Raw genomic sequence first — 21,731 nt, 5'->3', positions numbered from 1 at the left:
GTCCCTAGGAGGCCCGGGGGTTTGTGGGGTGGCTGGCTCACTGCCGTCTTCGAGGAATCATCAGGAAGGAGTGGCTGTGAGGGTGTGGGGACAAGCAGCCTGCGGCTCTGCTGCTTCCACGCTCTCAGCTTCCTGCCATGGCGTTTCCAGGGTCTCCCTGCAGCTCTGAGACTGTCTGGAGGCAGGGACCATCGAGCGCTCATTGCTGTGGACAGGAGCTCTCCTGGAGCAGCTGGCTGGCACCCTGGAGGCCTTTTTGGTCAACAGAAGGCCCCTCAGAGGCTCGGTCTACACTACAGAGGTATAGCCAGAACCTATATCTACACTAGAAACATCTGTCGACAGAAGTTACTGTTGACAGGGAAATCTTGACAGAACCTCTGTCAACAGATTGAATCTACACACAACTTGCTCTGTTGACAGAGAACTGCCAGACTGCACTGCCCTCTGATGCTGGAAAGCAGAATGGCAGCTCTGCAAAGAGGGCTGCCGGGCAACCGGAAACCCTCTCTGTCAACAGAAGTGTCTATACTGCACTTTTGTTAACAGTAGTCTATCCAGAGATTGTTAGGCCACAAATTTTTGAGGGATAATACTGTTGAGGAAAATGCAGAGTTCTGTCAAGACTTTGTCAATAGAATGTTTTAAGTATGTAGACGGTCCCTGAGTTATGTTGACAGAAGGCCCCTTCTGTCGACAAAACTCTCTAGTGTAGACCCAGCCAGAATGTGCAGACTGGCTTGTTGTTGACAGATCTCTGTTGAGAGAGGTGTTCTGCCTCATGGAGGAAGGGCAGGGCACTGTCACCAAAAGTGCCACATTCTGTTGATTTGCTGTTGACAGAATGCCTTGGGAATGTGGATGCTCTGCGGGTTTTGTCGACAAAAACGCCAGTTGTAGATGTAGACTCACTGTTGAGGGTAGAAGCACAAGTGTACAGTCAAAAAATGGAAGAACGGGTGCTATTTCATCGGTTCTCTTCCTATACTTACATGTGCACACATTTAAAAACACTGTCTGTGAGGGCTTGGAGAGTGCATGGTCTATCATCAGTTATATCTGGTTTTGACTTCCAGGATTCAGAATGAAGAGCATCTGTTGCTAAGATAGATACTTTGAGACTCTCAGGGGTATAGAAAAATGCTGAAATATGACTCTGAGTTTATTTTGGGGGCGGAGAAAGGAGATTTGACTTGTTAAAACAAAACTAAAACTGCTGTGGATGGGCCAATGATGATTAGGCAGCTGGTGTGCTGTGTAACCACTGCTTATCATGTACTTAATTTTCTCATTACCTGGTGCTTCCCCTACCTGGTGGCTGGTTGCACTTGTTATCGCTTATTCCATTTTAGATGGTAAGTTCACTGAGGCAGGGACCATTTCCTTGTTATGTATCTGAAGAGTGCCTATCACAGTGGAGTCCTGTTTCCTCTTCGGGGACTCTGTGTACTACATAATATGGATAGTAATGGATAATTGGGAAATCAGTTGATTTTGACTGGCTCTGGGTAACAAGAAATAGGGCAACAAGCAGTCTGAAGATTAATAAGGTTTAATAATGTTCAGAACCTCTGGAAAGATTACAATGCTTCATGACCCCAGTCCTTCTGGCATTGTATAAGTCAATGAATACCCTTTATTTCCTTGTCTTATGGCTGCTGCACAGGAGTTCTAGCTCTTGTTATAGACTACTAGCAAACTAACCAGGTGTTGCTCAGGTATCTGAGTAAAGTAAGGATTCCCTCCCTGCCCCTCCCCATTTACAAAACAAAAGGAAAATGTATACGGTTTATGCAAATAATTGTGTTTGGGAAATCTTTGCTCCCAGAGAGCTGGTTCTTTCCTTCAGGGATTGTAAAGAAAAAAATAAAGCAAGTTCCAAGAGTGTCTCAGCTCAAAATGAAAGTTATTTTTTTTTCTTTTTGTCCTGTTAGGGTTCTGGCCCTTGTCAGGTTGGTAAGCCATGAACCGCCTCTCCAAGTCAGTGACCTGCATTTTGCCACTGGAAGCCAACCAGTCCACTATTGCCCCTGCTTTCAAATTATTTCTTAATGATCTTCGGCTGAAGGCTCCTTGTTCCACACACGGAAGTTTAGGTTGAGTCTCCTGGGCAGAACAATTGTGTCCTCTTATCAGAGTGGAGGATTACTGTTCTCACCCTGCAGAGAGTTGTACAGGGCCTCTCATCTCTGTCATTCTCTGTTTCCCAGACTGCGTCATCCAGCTGTGTACCTCCATAGCATTTCAGTAATTTTTGTGACTTTTCTTTTTACAAAGTAACTGGTGGTACAAGGTAGTAAGGACTGCCATAGCTTCTCGATAGAAGTGGCAAAGACCTCCTGCCTTTTTGGATAGTCAACCAGTTTTGCATGCTAGCTAAGAGAATATCTGCCAGTCGTGTTCTGGGATCTAAGGACCCACAAGCTGGGATTCAGTTCCAATAACATACCTGTAAGTTTGGTCTCAGAAGATAGTGATTTTCTTTTCCTGCATCACAGTGGTGTGCTTCACTTCGGAGTTTAAGGAATGATTTGTGAACGTCTGAATGTGATAAATGCAAAGTATTACTGTTACAGTAAGAAGAAAAAAGATCCCCCTTTACGTAATTACGTACAATGGGGATTCTTCTGTTTTTAAAAAAATCAAATCAGCCTACTTGGTTAATGTGAAATTTTATCCTTAGAGAAGAAGATACTCACCTTATCATTTTGATACAGGAACTATTGTCCGGCGTCATCGGATTCCACTTCCACCTCCTAATGAAGATCAGTTTTACACTGTAGATTATTTCAACATCGATACAGAAGTAATCTTTTATGGCCGAAGGTATAAAATTGTAGATTGTGATCAATTCACAAAAAATTTTTTGAGGAAGCTGGGAGTCAGATTAAATCATCCAGCATATCAACCAGAAGACCCATACACCAGAGAACGGCAAAAGGTAAGGCAAGATGATGGTGAATATCTAATTTGATAAACAGAAACGCTTTTGCTTATTCACGTATAATGTATATTATAAAAGAATGATTGTGTTGAAGAAAATTAAAAATGTATCCAACTAACTTTTAATATGTCTTATTGAAATTTGGAGTGAGTACAAAATGAATGAAGCAGAAAAGAAAATACTCATTTGGTATACTTAGACTCACTGTCAAAAGCAATAATAATAGTACATAGTACAGGTCAATTTTCTTGTTGATGTGCACATCTACTTTGAAGCAGAGGCGAAACATTTGGGGAATGGCCAGCGTGAGAAATTTTTACAATAAAAGCAATATCAGTTGTGTGTTCTTGCTTTAGAGAACTATTCTTATCTGTTAGTTAAAATTGCAAGAACAGAGGAGTGAAATTGTCTTCAGTGTTTGTGTGCATGTAACTGCACTATATTACATTTAATATCTGTGAGTTACTTTCAGCCCCACATGTGGTGAATCGGATTTACTAGAGACAAAGTATAAAGAATGAGATTGTTTCTAATAAATCTGATTCACCACATGTGGGGTTGGAAGCAACTCTTTTAATATAGGTATTAACTGTAATACTGTGCTAGCAATTCCCCAGATGCCTTTCCTCTGCTGCATAGTAGCAAGAATTCCTTGTGGTTATTTCCCACATAAGTGCTCAAATGGGGAGAATCCAGTAGATGATTCAGGAACTTCTCAAATAGCATGCAGGGGAGGGACCAGAAGATCCCAGTGATGCAGGCCCTCAGCAATAAACGTTAGCATCCTTTTCAGGGTGTGGTTGAATTGTTCAACCCCACCATCCATTTGTGGATAAGAGACAAATGTATAAATAACCTTTCACTTTAGCAGTTAAGTCCACCTCCTTCAGTAACCAAGATGTGAAGTTGGTGCCTTGATCAATGAGGCTTTCCTTAGGTACCCCTTACTTGGCAAAGATTTTTAGCAGTTCTGCTGTAATAATCTTTAAAATATAAGTGATCATTCCGTGTTGCTTATTCTCAACTTCTGGCACACAGGTCAGGGACACCAGCCTCTTTGCATTGGGGGGATGCAGTGGAATTGCCTCAGGATAGTGGGTGGCATAATCAGCTATAATTAACACATGTGCACCCAGCTGTGCTTTTTCTGAAGTTCCCGTGAGTGCCTTCCTGATCCTTTCATGTGGGATCCTTACTACTGGGAGTCACACCAGAGGAGCTTTTGTCACTCCTTTTGGTTCTACTTTTTTGCATTTAGGGCAGGAACCTGTAACTTCTTCATGAATTCAGAGCCAAAAAGAGCAATCTAGCACCCCGACAGGGTCTTCTCATGATTTGGGTAACCCGCAGAGAGGGCAGTGGCAGAATCTTGCACCTTGAAGCCAGGGAAAGAGAAGTTGCAGCTGAACTTCAACTTCAGTCTGTTTTCTTCAGCTGGTACAGTTAGTCTGCTTGCTCTGCTCACTCAGGTTCTGTCATCTCCCTGTTCACCGTTGGCAGCTGGTCATAATCCTTCCCTCTGATTCTTGCCTCTGAGTTTCGAACCAAGTCATCCTGGACTAGGGCTGCCCATGTTGGTAATCCATCAGATCTAGCATCTCTGAGACCATTACTTTAGCCAGGGCTTGTTTATGGGCTCAGCTTTCTGCCTTCTATAGCTGTCTGTAACCAAGCTCCAGATCGTGGCAGTTGTGAGCCTGATGACTCTGAGTGCCCATCTGAAAAGCAAACTCTCCCTGCTGGCTGGTTGGGCACTGGCTGTAAGCCTACAGTTTGGAGTAGCCTTTCCCTATATGGCTTGTCTGTTCCCATCCCTGCGTTTCCCTCAAAGGGGTCCATGAGGGTCTGGAACAACCACCTTTACTGGGACTAGGGCATGAGATGCTGGGGTTTCCCATCAGGGCTGGTCTGGGGACCTATGAGGCTGGTGCTGCTGCGGTCATACTGCCAGATCAGTGATACCCCAGTAAGTTGAGGGGCCCCATTGCATCAAGGGAGGTGCTTGGCTTATGCTGCCAGTCCCACTTCAGCAGCTAGGTAACCTACCATCAGCCAGACAGCATTAGCTAGAGACTCTGGGAAGTGTTTGAGCTCTGTCACTACCCTGAGCTTGAAATATGTGGGCAAACTGCTCCATTCAGGATGAGCTTGACCACCTCATCTCCTATCCAAAGCTCTAGCTTTAACTTCCTTCACTATAGCTCTCAATTTCTGGGCAGCCATTCAAATCCAGGCTTTTGGGGGGTGGCTTTCTTCCCATGGGACCTCTGCCAGAACGGCTCTTCCATGATATCAGGGTAGTTGAGTATAGTTGCTTTCACTTCTGTATGGTCTTGGGCAGATGCTGTGTCCAGCTCCCAGTATGCAGCTGTGCTGGTCCCACCAGGTCAGGTACCAGCATGGTGGCTCACTGATCTGTGGATTAGCATTGCTGCTCACAGACCCATTACCAGGAAAGCTTCTGAGTTATCCTCAGGTTTCATCTTAGTGAGTTTCACTGGCAAGTGTGGCTTACAGGCTCTGGAAGGGAAACCACTGGGAAACCCAAGGCTGCATCAGGACCCTTAATTATTGGACCAACCTTTGCTATTGTTGTGGGCTGCTGCTTGCTGCAGGTGTTGCAGCAGCTGGTTCTCTCTTATGCACTTGAGAAGATGTTTGAGATCCATGTCATCTGACCTACCAACGCACACCTCTGGCCGTAGGTATTTGACCATCTGGGTCAGTCATGCTTCACCCTCTCCAGTGGTAGGAACTCCTGTGATCTGTATCGTTTGTGAAGGGGTGGACTCATTGATGGTGCCTCCTTGTGGTGAGGCATGGCATAATAGCCCTCTCTCTGCTGGCTCTCACCTGGTGATGATTGCTCCTCTCTGGTGATCCGTTCCCTCTGAGTTGGTCCTCCAGCCAGCCCACTTCAAAGTCTCTTCCCTTCTGAGGTGGTCCCTGAGCAAAAAACTAAGGGAACTAATGCCAATAAACTGAATTAACACATGGCAGAGGGGAATGACTCCATTTCAGTGTGTGTCCAGTCTGGCCCTGCCATTCCCCAGAGAGGCTTCAGGTGGTGGTTGTAGGGGAAGCACCTGTCTTCAGTGAGTCCTTTCCTCAGGGGCTGAAGATTGGCAATCTGTCCTCTTTCCTGTGTATGCCCACAAGTGAGCTGCTTTTCAGTTCCTCCTGCAGCCTGTGCATGCTTGGCAACTATATAAGGGGGCAGAGCTGCCTGAGCCCCAAGCATGTCTTTAACCCTTTGTTGTCCAGTCTGGGGTTCGTACACCCAGCCACAACAACTTGCTTATGATATTGCTTAGGTGAATGATTACTAATAAACCTATTAGCCCTCCTCATCTAAGGAAACCTGCACAACATGTTCAAAAGACAAGCCTGGGAGCTTATGTTCAGAACTTTGGTAGACACTAAAAATCATGGACTGAATAGCACCATTGGGTTGATGACTTATTACACTTATCTGTAATCCACCAACAACCATCACAGCTGCCTGCCCCTCCCTCCGCCATTTCCTTTGCCCCTCTGACTAGAGGGGTGGTAATGAGCCACTTAACTTTTACTTGTCCCTTGAAATATATGTTAACCACTTATGCTTAGCAATCTGGTGCATTTTATATTTAACTTTGACATTCGGAGTCCATTTCCCAGACCTGAAGAAGAGCTCTGATTAACTTGAATGCATGTCTGTCTTATCAACAGAAGTTGCAATCATCTGGCACTTCAGAGACTAACAAATTTAATAGGTCATGAGCTTTCATGGGTAAGACTCACTGTGAAGAAGTAGGTCTTACCCACAAACACTCATGACTTCAAAAATATTTGTTAATCTCTAAAGTGCTGCACAATTGCATGTTATTTGTCAAAACCTAGACCAATTCCTGTTAAAATGGGAAGCACACCTGGTGAAGGAGAGAGTCAGCACTCTAGTGAAGAGGAGACTGCCCCTTCGCAGTTGCCATCCCAACTTACTCCTGAGGGTTCCCCCATAAATAGACCGTTAAAAGATATATAACATACTGTGCAAGAGACAGGGGATGTCTTTAAAGAATGTTGCTTAAAAAAGTAAAATGCAGTAACAAAGTATACGAAAATAAGTCCAGAGCAGCTCGAGCCAGGGGGTTGATGAACAGGCTCGATGCTTTAAAAATTAATGAATTAACTGCTCTAGCAGGGGCTGTTGGTCCTCCTGCTTCTGAGAATTTTAATGAGTTTTTGGCATGGTTTCATAAGTGTGTACAACTATTAAAGGCAGTAGGAATTAACATTGCCCACGAACCAGTGTTACTATAGACTTTATTGGGACCATTAAGCAGCCATACTCTGTGTTTTGACAATAATGTTGCTCAGATGGTTAAACATGTAGCTCAAAAGCATTTTAAATTATCTGGTGCCATCACTACTGTTAAAGAAATAGCAAGGCTGCCAGGAGAAGTTCCTGATAAACTGGCAGACAGGATTGAAACATACCTTTGGATAACAATGGGGGAAATTGATACTGAGGATTTAAAGCATATGGTGCTGGAAGCACCGCCCCTAGGAGTGATGGAAAGGATGAATCCATGGTGTGAGGATGGGGGTAAATATATACCTTGGAATGACTAGAGGGACCAGGATACTCTCCCACTGGCCGTGGCTGGGGTTGGAGAGGTCATGGAATGGCAAGAGGCCAAGGAGTGAGTCGAAAGAATGAGCGGAGGCGAATGTGAAGCTAAAAGGAGGGAGTGAGAAACTACAGTGCAGCTGCAAGCTTGTGTGGTGGGGAAGAAGTCAGAGTTCCTAAAAACACGGGCATCATGTGTGCAGCTGGGCCAGCCCACGTACACGTCCTGCAAGTGGCCCCAGCTGTCCACCATGGCCTGCAGGACCACGGAGTGGTAGCCCCTGCGGTTTATGTATCTTCCTCCACTGTGGTCCGGGGCGCGGATGGGGATGTGGGTCCCGTCCAGGGCCCCGAAGCAGTTGGGGAACCCCATGGTGGCGAATCCGGCGACAGCTGTGTCCAGGTCCCCGAGTCGGACAACCCTCTGGAGCAGCATGGCATTGAGCACATGGACCACCTGTGGGGGGGGAACACAGGCACCCATGAGGATGCCTCAGGGCCCTGCCCCCAGGCCCCCATTCCAGGCACCTCCCCAGGTACGCCCCCGCCCAGCTCCTCACTCCCTGGTGTCCCTCCCTCCCCAGCCCCACACCCGGTCCCCCCGCCCCCCAGTGGGTGCATGCCCAGGCCTCCTTACCTCCGTGACAATGACCCCGACCGTGGCCTTTCACATTCCAAACTGGTGTCCCACGGAGCGGTAGCTGGCTGGAGTGGCCAGCTTCCAGACGGCTATTGCGACCCTCCTCTCGACGGGGAGGGCGTGTCGCATCCGGGTGTCGTGGTGCCTCAGTGCGGGGGTGAGCCACTGGCAGAGCTCGAGAAAGGTCTGCCGGCGCATGCGGAAGTTCCACAGCCACATATTGTCCTCCCACTCCCCCATAACCAGCTGCTGCCACCACTCGGAGCTGGTGGAGTAGCTCCAGAGGCGGGGGAGCAGCCGGCAGGGGAGGAAGAGGAGAGCCCGGTTGTCAGGGGCGTCCCCGTCTGCCCCTGGGGAGGGCTCCTCTGGCAGGAACTAGTGGGCGGCCTCCCAGGCAGCATCTAGCAGGACACTTGCCCCCTGGATGACTACCTGGAGGGCCTCCTCTTCCTGCTGCTGCTGCTGCTGCTGCTGGGGGTCCATATTTCCTGTGACTTGTTCTGCGAGAGTGTGGAGAGTACCCTGTGGACCTCATGCTGTGCAGGCCGGGTGTGTCTGGGAGGGCCCCTTTAAAGGAGCGGCTTGCTGTTGACTCAGAAGGGCTAGTCCAACCTGTGACCCGGTCCGCGGGCTTTCTTGGCCCCTTATTTGGGCAGGGAGTGCTTGTATGTGTGGACGCTCTGCATTTTCTTCCGAGGTGGCTCCTTTTGACATTCCCCGTTGCTACTTTGATGTGAACGTCAACGGCACCCAGAGGACGTGTAGACGACATGCGTTGAAGTAGCCTATTTCGATGTTCTTACGTCGAAATAGGCTACTTCAACGTAGTGTGCTAGCGTAGTCGTAACCATGATGTTAAAATGCTGCCCCTGCAGCTTGATGCACCCACCATTCAGCAGACGTGCTGTTGCAGAGAGAGAGAACTTTACTGAGGCAGAAACTATAAAACAATTGGGAATAATTTTAGGTTTTACAAATATGTGTATTAGACAAATTCTTACTGCAACGAAGGGTACTGGTGATGAGGCTCTGATCCCAATGGGATCTGCTGCTCAGATTGAAAAAGCAATTCAATTGAAACAACTATCCCCGAACCAGAAGGCTGCTTTGTGTGTGTGTGTGTGTGTGTGTGTGTGTTTTCAATGATGACCATAGCAAAGGTCCCCCAAAGACCATAGACAAGGTAAGGATTGAAGGCACCCGGCCAGGATTTATTGTCAAGCAAGGTACAAGCAACAGTTGTCAAATATAGCATGCTGTACTGATGCACTGAGCATATGCACCTGCCGCGATGGACTGATGCAACCAGTGGGAATTCCACTGCCCCCTCGGTCAGACAAAGACAGTCTCCCCAAGACACCCCATAATGTACAGGTACAAACAAAGCACTCCTCACTGCTGATGTATCAGGTTTCCAACTTCTGATGTTGTCAGGTTACCACCAATTGCCCTGTACCTTGTGGTTTGGTTAGGTCATCTCTTATCCAGCATGCTGTCGTTTTAGACCTCTTCCTGGACCGAGGTCTGTATCTGTGAGGAGTAGGTTACAAGGTCTTTTTTAAAGAGCTAGTGGAACCTTGTGACTTCAACTTATGGACTGTACTAATTACTGTTCTGCCCCTGGACCAATTGTCAATCAGTGTTTTGTACTCTCAGCCATGTCTGAGCATAGGCCTGCCTGTTGCTCAAAGCGTAGCTTTGCTTTTAGCCATGTTTTGTCCACTGTTACTAGGCTTTAGGCCTCAAACTAGGCCTGTGCTGTATGGGCTTAGACTTTCCTCTTACTACAGCCAGCACAACTGAAATTACTAATTAGTTCAGACCCCATTTTAAGCTTGTTTTTGCGGCTCCTCCATGACAGTGACCAGCAGTAACAATGGGATTTAGCACTCCTTTAAGATGCAGCAGTCAGTTTGCACATCTTGGAAACTGCATCAGGCTGTCTGCATTCTTAAGCAGAGAGCTGTGCTTTAGTTTTCCTTCCTTGATATTTTCAAGCTTTTCACCATAAGCACAAGGCCTAGAAACTTCTTTTTTTTTTATTGAATGAAAACAGAAATTGTGAACTCATCACGTCTCTAGGTATTGAGCCTATCCCTTTAAAACTGACTCTTTAGACTACATGTGTGTAAACACTCATAAGATGTATTTTCCCAATGTCTTAAATTGGAGGCTAAAATTTTAACCCAGGATAAAATTTAATGCAACACTTCTCCATCCTGGAACTTTCTCTGACTGCAAAGTGCAGCTTTTCAGACGTTCTCCTAATGTAGATATATTTTTGTTTGAAGAATACATGTAATTTGTATGTATATCAATAAATATATAAGGTGCATGCTGAGAAGAGAATATACCTTGTTATTTTTAAAAAGATTTTTCATTTCTCCTTGATCTGCAGATGGTGGATCGTATGAAGCCCTTGCGCCCTTATGAACGCTTTGATACTCTGAGACAGTTTCTAGAGCATGATGGACACGTTTTACGCTTTTACTGTATATGGGATGATACAGAATCCACATTTGGTGACCCAAGAGAACTTATTCTGCACTACTTTTTGGCTGATGATACTGTTGAAATAAAAGAAGTAATACCCGTAAATTGTGGCCGAGATGCTGTTCCACTTTTCCTCAATAGAAAAAAGCTACCAAAGGTGAAGAATAAAAAATACACAATATTTTAAGTTTCTTTGCCAACTAAAAGCGTGAATGAATTATTCTGAAGTTTCTCTATTAGGAGGAAAATGATAATTGCAGTATATAAACAAAAGGATTGAGAATAACCACAATTATAAGTTTTTTTTCTTGCCCATGTATTTGCTCACAAAATAGGCAAAAAGGTTATAAAAACATAATTAGGTTTGGACACACTATAGTTAAAAAGAGAGAAAACTCAGATGGAGGTACTAATAGGTTTGTGTTCTACAATTTCTTCTCCCCCATACTGGCATATCAGTGGGGAAGTTTAAGCTTAATAGATCAATACTCCAGCATGAACATTAAGTCCATTGAAATCATTGGAGTGACATCATGATAAATGACACACAAATTCGTGAAGTGTTCCATGTTTTTACTACCTAATAGATAAATTTCTTGGTCCTTACAATGCTACAGGACTGTGTATTATTTGTGAAACTACAGACTGACACAGCTATCCCTCTGAGTCACTTATTGTAAAACTGGTGTGAATTCAGAATCGGGCCATATTTTTTCCCAGATCCCAAGGAAAAGTCCACTTTTAGGAGTCAGTGACTTAAATTGTTGCTAGAAGCTATAATATCATTGCTGTAACTAGGATTCTTAGAATTAGGGCCTGATCCAAAGCCAACTGAAGTCAATGTGAGTTCTTCCACTGACTTCATGGGATATTAGATCAGGCCCTTAGAGAGCATCTACTAATTAGTTTAGGTCCTCCATAACTTAGCGTTTTAGAGTTTGAATACAAGGAGTGTGAATAAGCTGTGTGTCAGTTGATATACTGCTGATAGATTTGCACCATTGTAAATCTGGAATAATGCAGTCATGAGTTGTTCTCCCCCTCCTTTGCTTTAAATATTTGTAATAATATTTAATTCTGTAAGCCATAGATGTTAACAGGCTAATTGAAATAAGAAACAGATCTCTGCCTTAAAGACCTAACAGTCTGGGACTCTGGTCTTTCAATGAGCTCTGACCGAGCAGACTCTATACCCATGCACTGTCTATTGAAGGATCGGAATCCAGGGCCCACTTCTCTCTGAAGTCAAGAGAAGTTAGAAGAAGTGCAGCACAAGGTTACCCAAACAGGGATGGTATACAGGAGGCACTGAGGTTGCGTTAAAAGGTAATGAGATCTGTTTTAGTTATGTGCACATCTAGTTGCGTCTTTGTTTTAAAATGTTTTGTACTTATTTTTGTTTATATAACTAGACTAAATTACCAGTATAAATTTAAACCCACTGCAACCTTAATTCTAACATTCATCACAATAGGATACGCTGACTTGTTCTTTTTTGTATTTGTATATCACCCAGCATGAAGAGAACCCATCCTGATTGCAGCTTTTCCAGGCTACAATAATATAATCAAAACTACCAATTATAATAGTCCTCAGAGCAGAATTTTATAGGGAGGCAATATTTTAGTTGGGCTAACCTTTGCTTTCCAGTTGCTTCACAGAAGGAGACTATGCCCTTGGGTATAGTGTAGGGCTCTGACTGTACAGTTTGAGCAGCTTAGTGGCATTGGAGGTTAGTAGCACAAATACACCTCATTGTGGTCAGCAAAAATATTCACATGAAAACAGCCATAAAAAAATTGTCTCATGCAACCACTGGTCGTTTGGCCATCGAAGTCTCTGTTTTTTGCTTAATGAGATGCGATTTGTAAGAGTCTCTTCTCTTTCCCGGCAGTATGCTCCCACAGGGCTGTATCAGCCTGGCGTAATTACAGATCGTACAGTTCTCAATGTGTTTGGAGGCTTGGTAGGAAACAAAGGTCGCTACATTCTGGACAATCGTAAGGTCAGATATTTTTGAATACCTCAGGTCATCTAATGGAATTGCAGTTGCTTTATGACTTTTAACCTCCTACTTCTCTAAAACAAAAAAAGTTATATGTTAGAATGGTACAGGTTGAGCCTCCTAAATCCAGTATTCTCTCATCTGGCAACATTTGTGGTCTGACAGAACAATAGATGTTGCGAGACCAGAGAGTTCTGGGGCTGGGGCCAGATCCACATCCATGGGGCTGGGGCTGGGGCTGGGGCTGGAGCAGTGACTGGCAGCCTTGCCCAGGGTGGAGCTGGAGCCCCTGCCTGCCCTGCTGCAGCATTGGTGGGGAGAGGGAAAGAGCTCCCACTGGAGGATAGTGGGGAACCCCACCATAGTGCGTGGTTGGGGCCGGAACCCCTTCCAGAACATGGGGCTGGGGTCAGAGCCATCCCCTCCACCTCCTCTGTAGCTCCCTGCAGCATGGGGCTCGAGCCCTGGGAAGTCCAGAGTCCCTAGGGAGCAGGGGCTGGGTTTGTCTGGGGAAGGAAGCCTGGACCGCCCCTGGTCTGGCAAATTCTGTTGTTTGGGACCCATCAGGTCCTAACCACGCTGAACCAGGGAGGTACAACTTGTACTATCGCTGCAGAACTGCCTAGCAGTGTTGAAATTTAACAAGCAGTGCTTGTGAAAATGTTTAGAAAAGCTTTGTCTTAGAATGTGGGTAGAAAATCTAAAAAGGGAAATATAAAGGGATTTTTTATTAAACAGCAAATATTTGTGTAAAATTTTAAACAGGTGAGCTTTTTTTAGAAAGTTCCATTTTATTCTGAGGTTTATAAAGGTAATTCTTAAATCTTTTTTTTTTCTTGTTTATTAGACAGGAACTGTGCATCAGGAATTTTACAAAGACTCTGACCTGACAATAGGGGCGGTGATCAATGTTTGGGGAAGGAGGGTAATGCTCTGTGATTGTGATGAATTTACTAAAGAATATTATAGGACAAAGTATGGAATCAGTAAGTAGTTATATTTATTTTTTTTTTGCCAATTTTTAATTTTAAAGTTTAGTCTTGATTAATAGAAACCCCTTTTAAAAAAAATTAAAAACCTATTATAATATAAAAATAAAAAGCAGTCAAGTAACACTTTAAAGACTAACAAAATAGTTTATTAGGTGAGCTTTCGTGGGACAGACCCACTTCTTCAGACCATAGCCAGACCAGAACAGACTCAATATTTAAGGCACAGAGAACCAAAAACAGTAAACAAGGAGGACAAATCAGAAAAACTTTGATTATCTTTTTCTGGTTTGTCCTCCTTGCTTACTGTTTTTGGTTCTCTGTGCCTTAAATATTGAATCTGGTTATGGTCTGAAGAACTGTATGAGATGACCAGAGGTGCCTTTCCCGGTCCTCCATCAGTGCAGGCAACCTTGTCATACAGCCCTACTCCATAAATTATCTTATAGGTAATCAAGTTGTTTGCCTCCCCAGTTCCAGTTGGGAAGCTATTCCAGATCCTCCTTAGAAACCCTCTTCAGATTTCCTGCCTAAATTTATTCATGGTCAATTTACAGTAAAATCTTTTATATCTGGCAGCTCTGGGACCAGGATTCAAATATTCTGGATAACTGAGAGGTATACCTAGCAATGCATAAAACTAAAGAAAAACAAGGTTAGATATTAAGAAACAAACAAAAATGCATGCAGAGTACTTTATTTACCAACCGTAGTACTGTACACTGTAAACTTACAAGCGGGGTCTACACGTGAGCACCCTTTTGAAAGGGCGAAAATCGAAGTTCAGCGGTCGAAATGGAGCACCCGATCCCATTAGCAGATCAGCATTTCGCTCTGCTCTGTCGAAGTGCCGTCGAGGTCTTTTGAAAGAGAGCGTCCACGTGGCTCCAAGCCCTCTTTCAAAAGAAGGGAGGCAGGAAGCACCACGGACAGGGTCCCATGGCCGACAAGCCCTTCCGGGGCTGCAGCCAGCCGCCTCCTTTAAGGGCCCCTCCCGCCACCCTCCACTCCGCGTGAGCCAAGTGCTGCCCAGCTTTTCCCAGCCTGGCAGAGCCCACTCATATCCATGATGGAGGCACAGCAACAGCTCCTGCAGGAGGACACCCTCATTATGAACACCCTGCTGACTGCTGTGCACCATCGCTGCAGCTGCACCCGATCTCATCAGGTGGCTGAACAGTCCCCCTGGGGCTGTGGGGCTCCCACACCTGGGACACCGCTGGGCGCCCCCCTGGGTGCCCTGACGCCTCTGGACCCACTCCAGCAGCACCGACTGGTGGGAGCGCCTGGTGCTGGGGGAGTGGGGTGAGGAAGGGTGGCTGCGGAACTTTTGCATGTCGAGGCAGACCTTCGACGAGATCTGCCACTGGCTCACCCCCGCACTCCGGCACCAGGCCAGCCCTCACCCTGGAGAAACGGGTCATGATCGCCATCTGGGAGCTGGCCACCCCGGACTCCTACTGCTCCGGGGGACAGCAGTTCAGGGTGGGCAAGGCCACTGTTGGGACTGTACTTATGGAGGTAAGGTGGGGCTGGGTCACGCATCCCCCACAGGTGGGTGACGGGGCTGGGGTGAGGGGAACCCACTGCTGCAACGGTCCGGATGGGAGGCAGGCAGGGGGCTGGATGGGGCGGGGGCCAGATGGGATGGGGGCAGAAAGGGCCCGAAGCTGGGGTGGAGATGGCTGCCACACCTGCACTAGAACATGTGCCCCTCCTCCCCGCCCCCCATGCAGGTCATCAGAGCCATCAATGCGATGCTGCTCCATAGGGTCATCCACCTAGGGGATCTGGGCAACTCTGTTGCTAGCTTCCAGGGCCTGGGCTTTCTGAAGTGCGTCGGTGCTTTGGATGGCACATGCATCCCCATCCGCACACCACCACACAGCGCTGGACAGTACATCAACAGGACAGGCTACCATTCGGTGGTGCTCCAAGCTCTGGTGGACATGAGGGTCCAGTTCACTGACATCTATGTGGGCTGGGCCAGCCGTACTCACGATGCCCGGGTCTTCCGGAACTCCGGCCTCTGCTGGCGCATGAGGGCCGGCACGTTCATCCCCCAGCAGATCTCGGTGGCGGAGGATGTCACCATGCTGCTCTGCAGGGTGGCAGATGTGTACCCCCTGCAGCCATGTCTCATGAGGCCATACACAGGACACGTCGACCCCACCCGGGAGGCATTCAGTCAGTGCCTCAACCACAACTGCAACGTCGTGGAGTGGGCCTTCGAGCGCCTAAAGGGGTGGTGGAGGTGCCTCCACACGCAGCTGGAGGTCAGGGTCCTCAACGTGTCCCAGGTGCCTCCACAATGATGTGGAGGGAAAGGGGGATGCCTATGCCCCGGGATGGCCCTCAGGCAGGCCTTTGCCGACAGCCACCTCTGACCTGAATGCACACCCATATTCCATGCACAACTGCCACCCACCGTCCCTGCCACCCCCACCCCCCCCAGCACCACACCTGCACATCCAACACCCACCATCCCCCTGAGGAGCACAGCACAGACTGGTGAACATTAAAATAAACATTTATCTAGACCATTCTCAGTAGCTATATACGGGGGCGGGGGGGAGACCTAACATGAAGGGGGATGAGAGGAACCTAACATGGAGGGGGGCGGGGTGCTCATTCTGAGGCAGGAGTGGCCATGGGCCCCATAGGATAAGGGACGGCGCAGGGCTGTCCTGGCCCATGGATGGTGCGGCTGTATGGAGAGGGGGACAGCATCTCAGTAATGTGCCCTGGACAGAGGGGACCTGGTTGTGGCCCATCCACCCAAGCCCATCCCATGAGGCCCCTGCTCCCCCAAAGTACACTGACCCGCCCCCCACGGGCTGGGCCTCCCGGCCTGGGGGTGCATCCAGGGGTCTCTCATGCAGGTGGCCCTTCCCGGCCTGCAGTGTGCAGGCCCCAGGTGCTGTCCAGCACTGACTGGTAGCCGCCCCTGTGCGGCTTGCAGAGCTGTCCGCTGAAGGTGGTTGCTGGGCATCGCTGGTGAGCCATCGCGGGGTGCCACATCCCATGTGGGGGCTGGGCTGTGTGTGGCCTGGGACCACTGGTCCTGTGTGCGGGCGACTAGCCGTTGCATTACCCCCACCCTGTGGAGCAGGTGTGCGCCCCTCCATGCACGTACCGGAGGGTCCCTTGGTGATGTCTGGGGATATCCAGCTCCCGGTTGCCCGCCTGGAGGAGTGGGAGGGGATGACGATGGTGAGGTCCCCCTCCTCACTTGACCACTTGGTGGTTCCCTCGCCCTCCTGGGTCCCTGATCCAGGCTGCTCCTCCTCCTCCTCCAGCTGCAGCTCCTTGGCCAAGGTGTCCAGGAACGCCAGGGGTGGGGAGCTGTCCCGGGGCCCCAGGATGTCCCAGAGCTCCTGGAAGAAGGGGCATGTGGCTGGAGCTACCCCAAAGTGACTGGCCTGGTCCCTGTCCCGAGCACAGACCTGCTGCAGCTCCTTTACCTTGGAGCATGCCTGCTCCACAGTATGCTCCGGGTGGCCCCTGCTCTGGAGGCCCTGAGCTAGGTGGCCGAAGGCAGCGGCATTGCACTGGTTGACCCCCATGTGGTGCAGGACCTCCTCCTCCTTCCACAGGCTGAGGAGGTCCCGCAGCTCCCTCTCCGTCCAGGAGGGGGCCCTTTTTTTTTCCTCCCCCTGGGAGCCCTGTGGGGGCTCGGAGGTGGGGCCATGGGGCTTGCGGGTGGGGCTGGCTGCTGGCCATACTGTGGTGCTGGAGTGTGGGGCTGGAACACGTGTGGAGGCTGCTCCTAGCACGCTGTCAGCTTCCTGTCGTGGGTTTCCTGCGTGCGTGCAGCTTTAAGGCAGCCGGACATAGCGACCATAGAGCCCTCCTGCTGCTGGCTGGAGTGGCCCTGCGCTCCAGCTGACCGGTGCCATGGTGGACCTGTATTTCAAAAAAGTGGACTGAGGAGCGTATACATGTGTACTCTTTTGAGTTAGTATTTTGTAAGGGGCCGATCTTCGTGATCTGAGATTGGGGTTCGGATTTCGACGTCTGTGCCCCTTCTTTTGATTTCCTTTCGAAAGAAAGCGTTACACATGTGGACTCTCTTCCCTCTCTTTCAAAAGAGGGCTGCTCATTTTGATGTTTTGTGCACGTGTAGACACAGCTACGCTGTATTTGCTGCATTTATTTGTATTCACTTTCACTGTACTGTACTTATGGGAAACATAACTAAAATTACTTATGGTTGAAATGCCATTTTTTCTTCTGAATGATAGAATGCTGGTTGATAGAAAGCTGGTTCAGACAGAGTTTACTATATAAACATTTGTTCTTGTGCCAACATTGTCCTTTAGCTTAAATATTTCTTCACCCCATATTTAGAGAGAACAATTATATCCACCACCAGCCTTTATTTTGCTCAGTTAAAGAAACCAAGATCTTTTAGCCTCTTCTGGTAAGATAGGCCATCCATTCCTTTCATCATCCCCATAACCCTTTTCTATATGTGCAGTTTAAATTCTTGAAGATTGGTCATCAATCATTATCTATTTGAGACCAACCCAGATATGAATGTTGTGCCTTGCACTATTTTCATTTCAAAGCCAGGACAAAAAATGTTCATATATAAAGGGAGCTGATTCTTCTAGGTTCCTATTCCAATAGCCCTACCTTCAGCTGAAGTATTTACAGGACTGTACATCTCAACATGTGTGTACATTATTTTCATATTCTTCCCGTCACATGGTCTACATTCATTTTTGTAAAGATGTCAGATGATATGTTGTCTGAAAACTGATGCTGAGTTTACATGTTTTTTGTCCTTGAGATGATTGAGTACATCCTCAAAATAATTGTGTTTTCTTGCACAATGATGCTGGTAAATCTATACTTAATACTCTCTAGTATACAATACCTGTGCATTCTGGAGCATCACAACAGCTGTTCTTTAGTGCCTCAAGAGTTGCAAACTGGAGCATTGAGATCTGGGAAACAATCTTTGGGGATATCTTTCAGGACTGTGTCCAAGTGGGTGTAGAACTTCTGCTTCACACCACCTCCGGCACCTAGAGTTGGTGCATAAGCACAAATGACTCTTGGTTTTTGGCAAGCTTCAAGAGGAGAGTCATGAGATGCTCAGGGATGCCATGAGGGACTTGAGACAAGATCTTTGTCAGTTTGTTTTTCATGGCAAGTCCAGCTCTGTGAATTCGTTTTTCTACCTGTGAGTTCCTTTCCAGAAAAATGTGTATCCGTCGCCTTCTTCTCTTAGCTGTCCTACTTAGGGTCTATGTGTTGCTGCCAGGGCAGCTATGTTGATATTGAATCATCAAGCTCGTGGGCAATAATTGCTGTGCGTCTGTCAGGCTGCTCGCTGTCTGGGTTGTCTGTTAGCATCCGAATATTCCATGTTCCAAAGTTTACTGTTTTATTTCGACTGCATAGAGGTGAACCCACTGGATGTGGTTATGCAGTCAGGGGGGTTAAGGAGGAGTATGTTTTGGGCACCTTTTCTAGCCCTCTCCATGTGGGGTGAGCAGAGCTGATCCTAAATGGGGCTGCTCAGTCATGGATGCAGCAGCCGGACACAATTCTATTACTTCAGTCCTCAAAACAGAACGACTGATATGTACGTCCACCATCTACGTGCTGCTCCATGATTAAAAGCTTCCGGATTTCACAATCCTCCTGTTGCCATTTGCCAGTTGCCGTAGGGCTTAAGTTTAGGAGAGTGGTGTGTAGAGGAAGACACCTGTATGGGACTTCTTTTAACATGGGGGACTTCTTTTAACATGGGGGACTGTTGCACTGCAGCCATCACAAGGTTCTTGATACGTAGAAGGGTCAGGTCCAGTGGCATGGGATCCATGATGACTGGGAGCCTCCTGTCTGCTGCAGCCTTCCTCCATCTTCACAGCCATTGTAGCATTACCCTTGCCATCCTCCGCCTGTTCTGCCAGGATCATTCTTCATCTGTACTTTCCCCTTTGACTTTGCCGGCATGGGTGACCCTGCTGGGAGTACGAGACTCCCTGTGCTCTCGAGTTCATTGGAACACACAAGTCCACTCACCATGATAAGGGGACGATCTAGAGAGAGTCAATGAATCATGTGATGGAATGAGGTGCAGTCGTGCTCTAGAATTGTGACACCTGATGAATGGCTGAACAACATTAGAAGGAGGAAGGTCACCTTTTTATTTTTCTGGTGCTTGGCCCAGTGTCACAGCAGAAGCTTTATTGAAGCTAACTACAACTATTGAATACTGCTTCTTGTCTCAATTGTTGGTATGAAAAGAAAGTAGTTGGAGCAATACTGGTGCAAATATGTCAGGCATTAAACAAGATCCTATCAGACCACGTTAAAATTAAGACTGTCTGTCTGTATTGTGATTAGTTGAATGGTGAATAAGGCTTTCCCAGCTGGAGTGGCATGATAAATGGAACACAAATAATCAATATCTGCCCACCAGGAAATACAGCTAAATGTCACCACTGCAAGGGTTGTTTCTCTCGTGTAATGGTGGCTGCTTGATTGCTGGTATGACTTCATACATATTAATTTCAGCTGGTTGGGCAAGTTTATGAGAAGGCAGAATGGCATGCTGTTCTCCCCACATGTATCAGAAAAATAATGTTTAATAGGGTGGTAGGATCTATGATTCTATGTAAAAATGCAGGCATCTTAATGTAACCCACCTTGCTAGCAGGATTATAACCTTGCATAAACCTTGTTTTAACCCCCTTGATACCATATCTGCTATATATTTAGAGAGTTTGTCTGTTTGCCTGTTTGATCAAGAATTCTTCCAAAAGGGTCACAGAGAGGTAGCTGTGTTAGTCTGTATCTTCACAAAACAAAAAAGCAGTCATGTAGCACTTTAAAGACTAACAAAATAATTCATCAGGTGATGAGCTTTCGTGGGACAGACCCACTTCTTCAGATCTGGAAATTCTGATGAAAGTAAACTGGCATGATGAAAATATAGCAGAGATAGAAAAAATAAAATGAAAACTGACAAATCAGCTACAGAAGGGAGAGTGATATGAGGGGAAGAGGGCAAGGAAAATTACTTATTGCAGGTGTCTATTAAGTTAAGTGACTTTCCTGAGATCACTAGGAATATCAAAGATGGGGAAGCTGTCTTTGTAATGCATAAGGTAATTGCTATCTCTATTAAGACCAAGCTGCAAAGTGTCAAACTTGAGAATAAACTCCAGTTCCGATATTTCCCTTTATAATCTGTTGTTATAGTCTCTTTGTTTTAGGATGCAGATTTTCAGGTCTCTAATACTATGGCCTGCTCCATTGAAATGTTCATTGTCAGGTTTATGTGTATTCAGATTCCTAATGGGTCTGAGTTGTGTCCATTCATTCTTTGGTGAAGTGATTGTCTAATCTGTCCAATATACATAGCAGAGGGGCACTGTTGGCACATGATGACATATATAACATTAGTGGAAGTACATGAATATGAGACACTGATTGTGTAACTGACGTGGATAGGTCCAGTGATGGCGTCTCCAGAGTAATATGTAGACACAGTTGGCAGCGGGATTTGTTGCAGGGAAAGGTTCCAGGCTTAGTATTTCTGTGGTATGGCATGTGGTTGTTAGTGGGCATTTTCTTGAGGTTAGATAGTGTTCTGTAGGAGAGCCCAGGCCTTTCACCAAGAGCTTCTCAGAGGCTACGTCTACACTAGCATTCCTCTTTCGAAAGATGCATGCAAATTAAGACAATCATAATGCAAATGAGGCACATATTTACATATCTGGCACCTCATTTGCATATACTTTCAAAAGAGCTTCTTTTGAAAGAAGAGAAGCAGTGGAGACGCAGCTCTTTCAAAATTAATCCCCATCTTTGAAAGAGCCCTTCTTCCTATTTTTTTTTTTTTCAGGGAAGAAGGCTTCTTTCAAAGATGGGGTTTACTTTTGAAAGAACTGTATCTACACTGCTTTTCTTCTTCTGAAAAAAGCTCTTTCTAAAGAAGAATATGTAAATGAACTGCCAGATATGTAAATCTATTCCTCATTTGCATTTTCAATGTCTTTCATTTGCATGCCTCTTTTGAAAGAGGA

General features: G+C 46.7%; 1 protein-coding gene across 1 annotated transcript in view; it reads left to right on the top strand.

Annotated features, from left to right (window-relative positions):
- Positions 1-21,731, top strand: part of EFHC2 (EF-hand domain containing 2) — a 101,227-nt gene that overhangs the window by 29,843 nt on the left and 49,653 nt on the right. Inside the window, exons 4-7 of the mRNA XM_074983402.1 lie at positions 2,718-2,941; positions 10,595-10,846; positions 12,584-12,694; positions 13,542-13,680. Coding sequence (XP_074839503.1) covers positions 2,718-2,941; positions 10,595-10,846; positions 12,584-12,694; positions 13,542-13,680 — 726 coding nt within the window. The remainder of the gene's footprint in view (positions 1-2,717; positions 2,942-10,594; positions 10,847-12,583; positions 12,695-13,541; positions 13,681-21,731) is intronic.

The sequence above is a fragment of the Carettochelys insculpta genome, chromosome 1 (assembly GCF_033958435.1).
Source record: "Carettochelys insculpta isolate YL-2023 chromosome 1, ASM3395843v1, whole genome shotgun sequence".
Lineage (NCBI taxonomy): Eukaryota > Metazoa > Chordata > Testudines > Carettochelyidae > Carettochelys > Carettochelys insculpta.
This window is presented reverse-complemented; position numbering and strand designations above follow the sequence as displayed.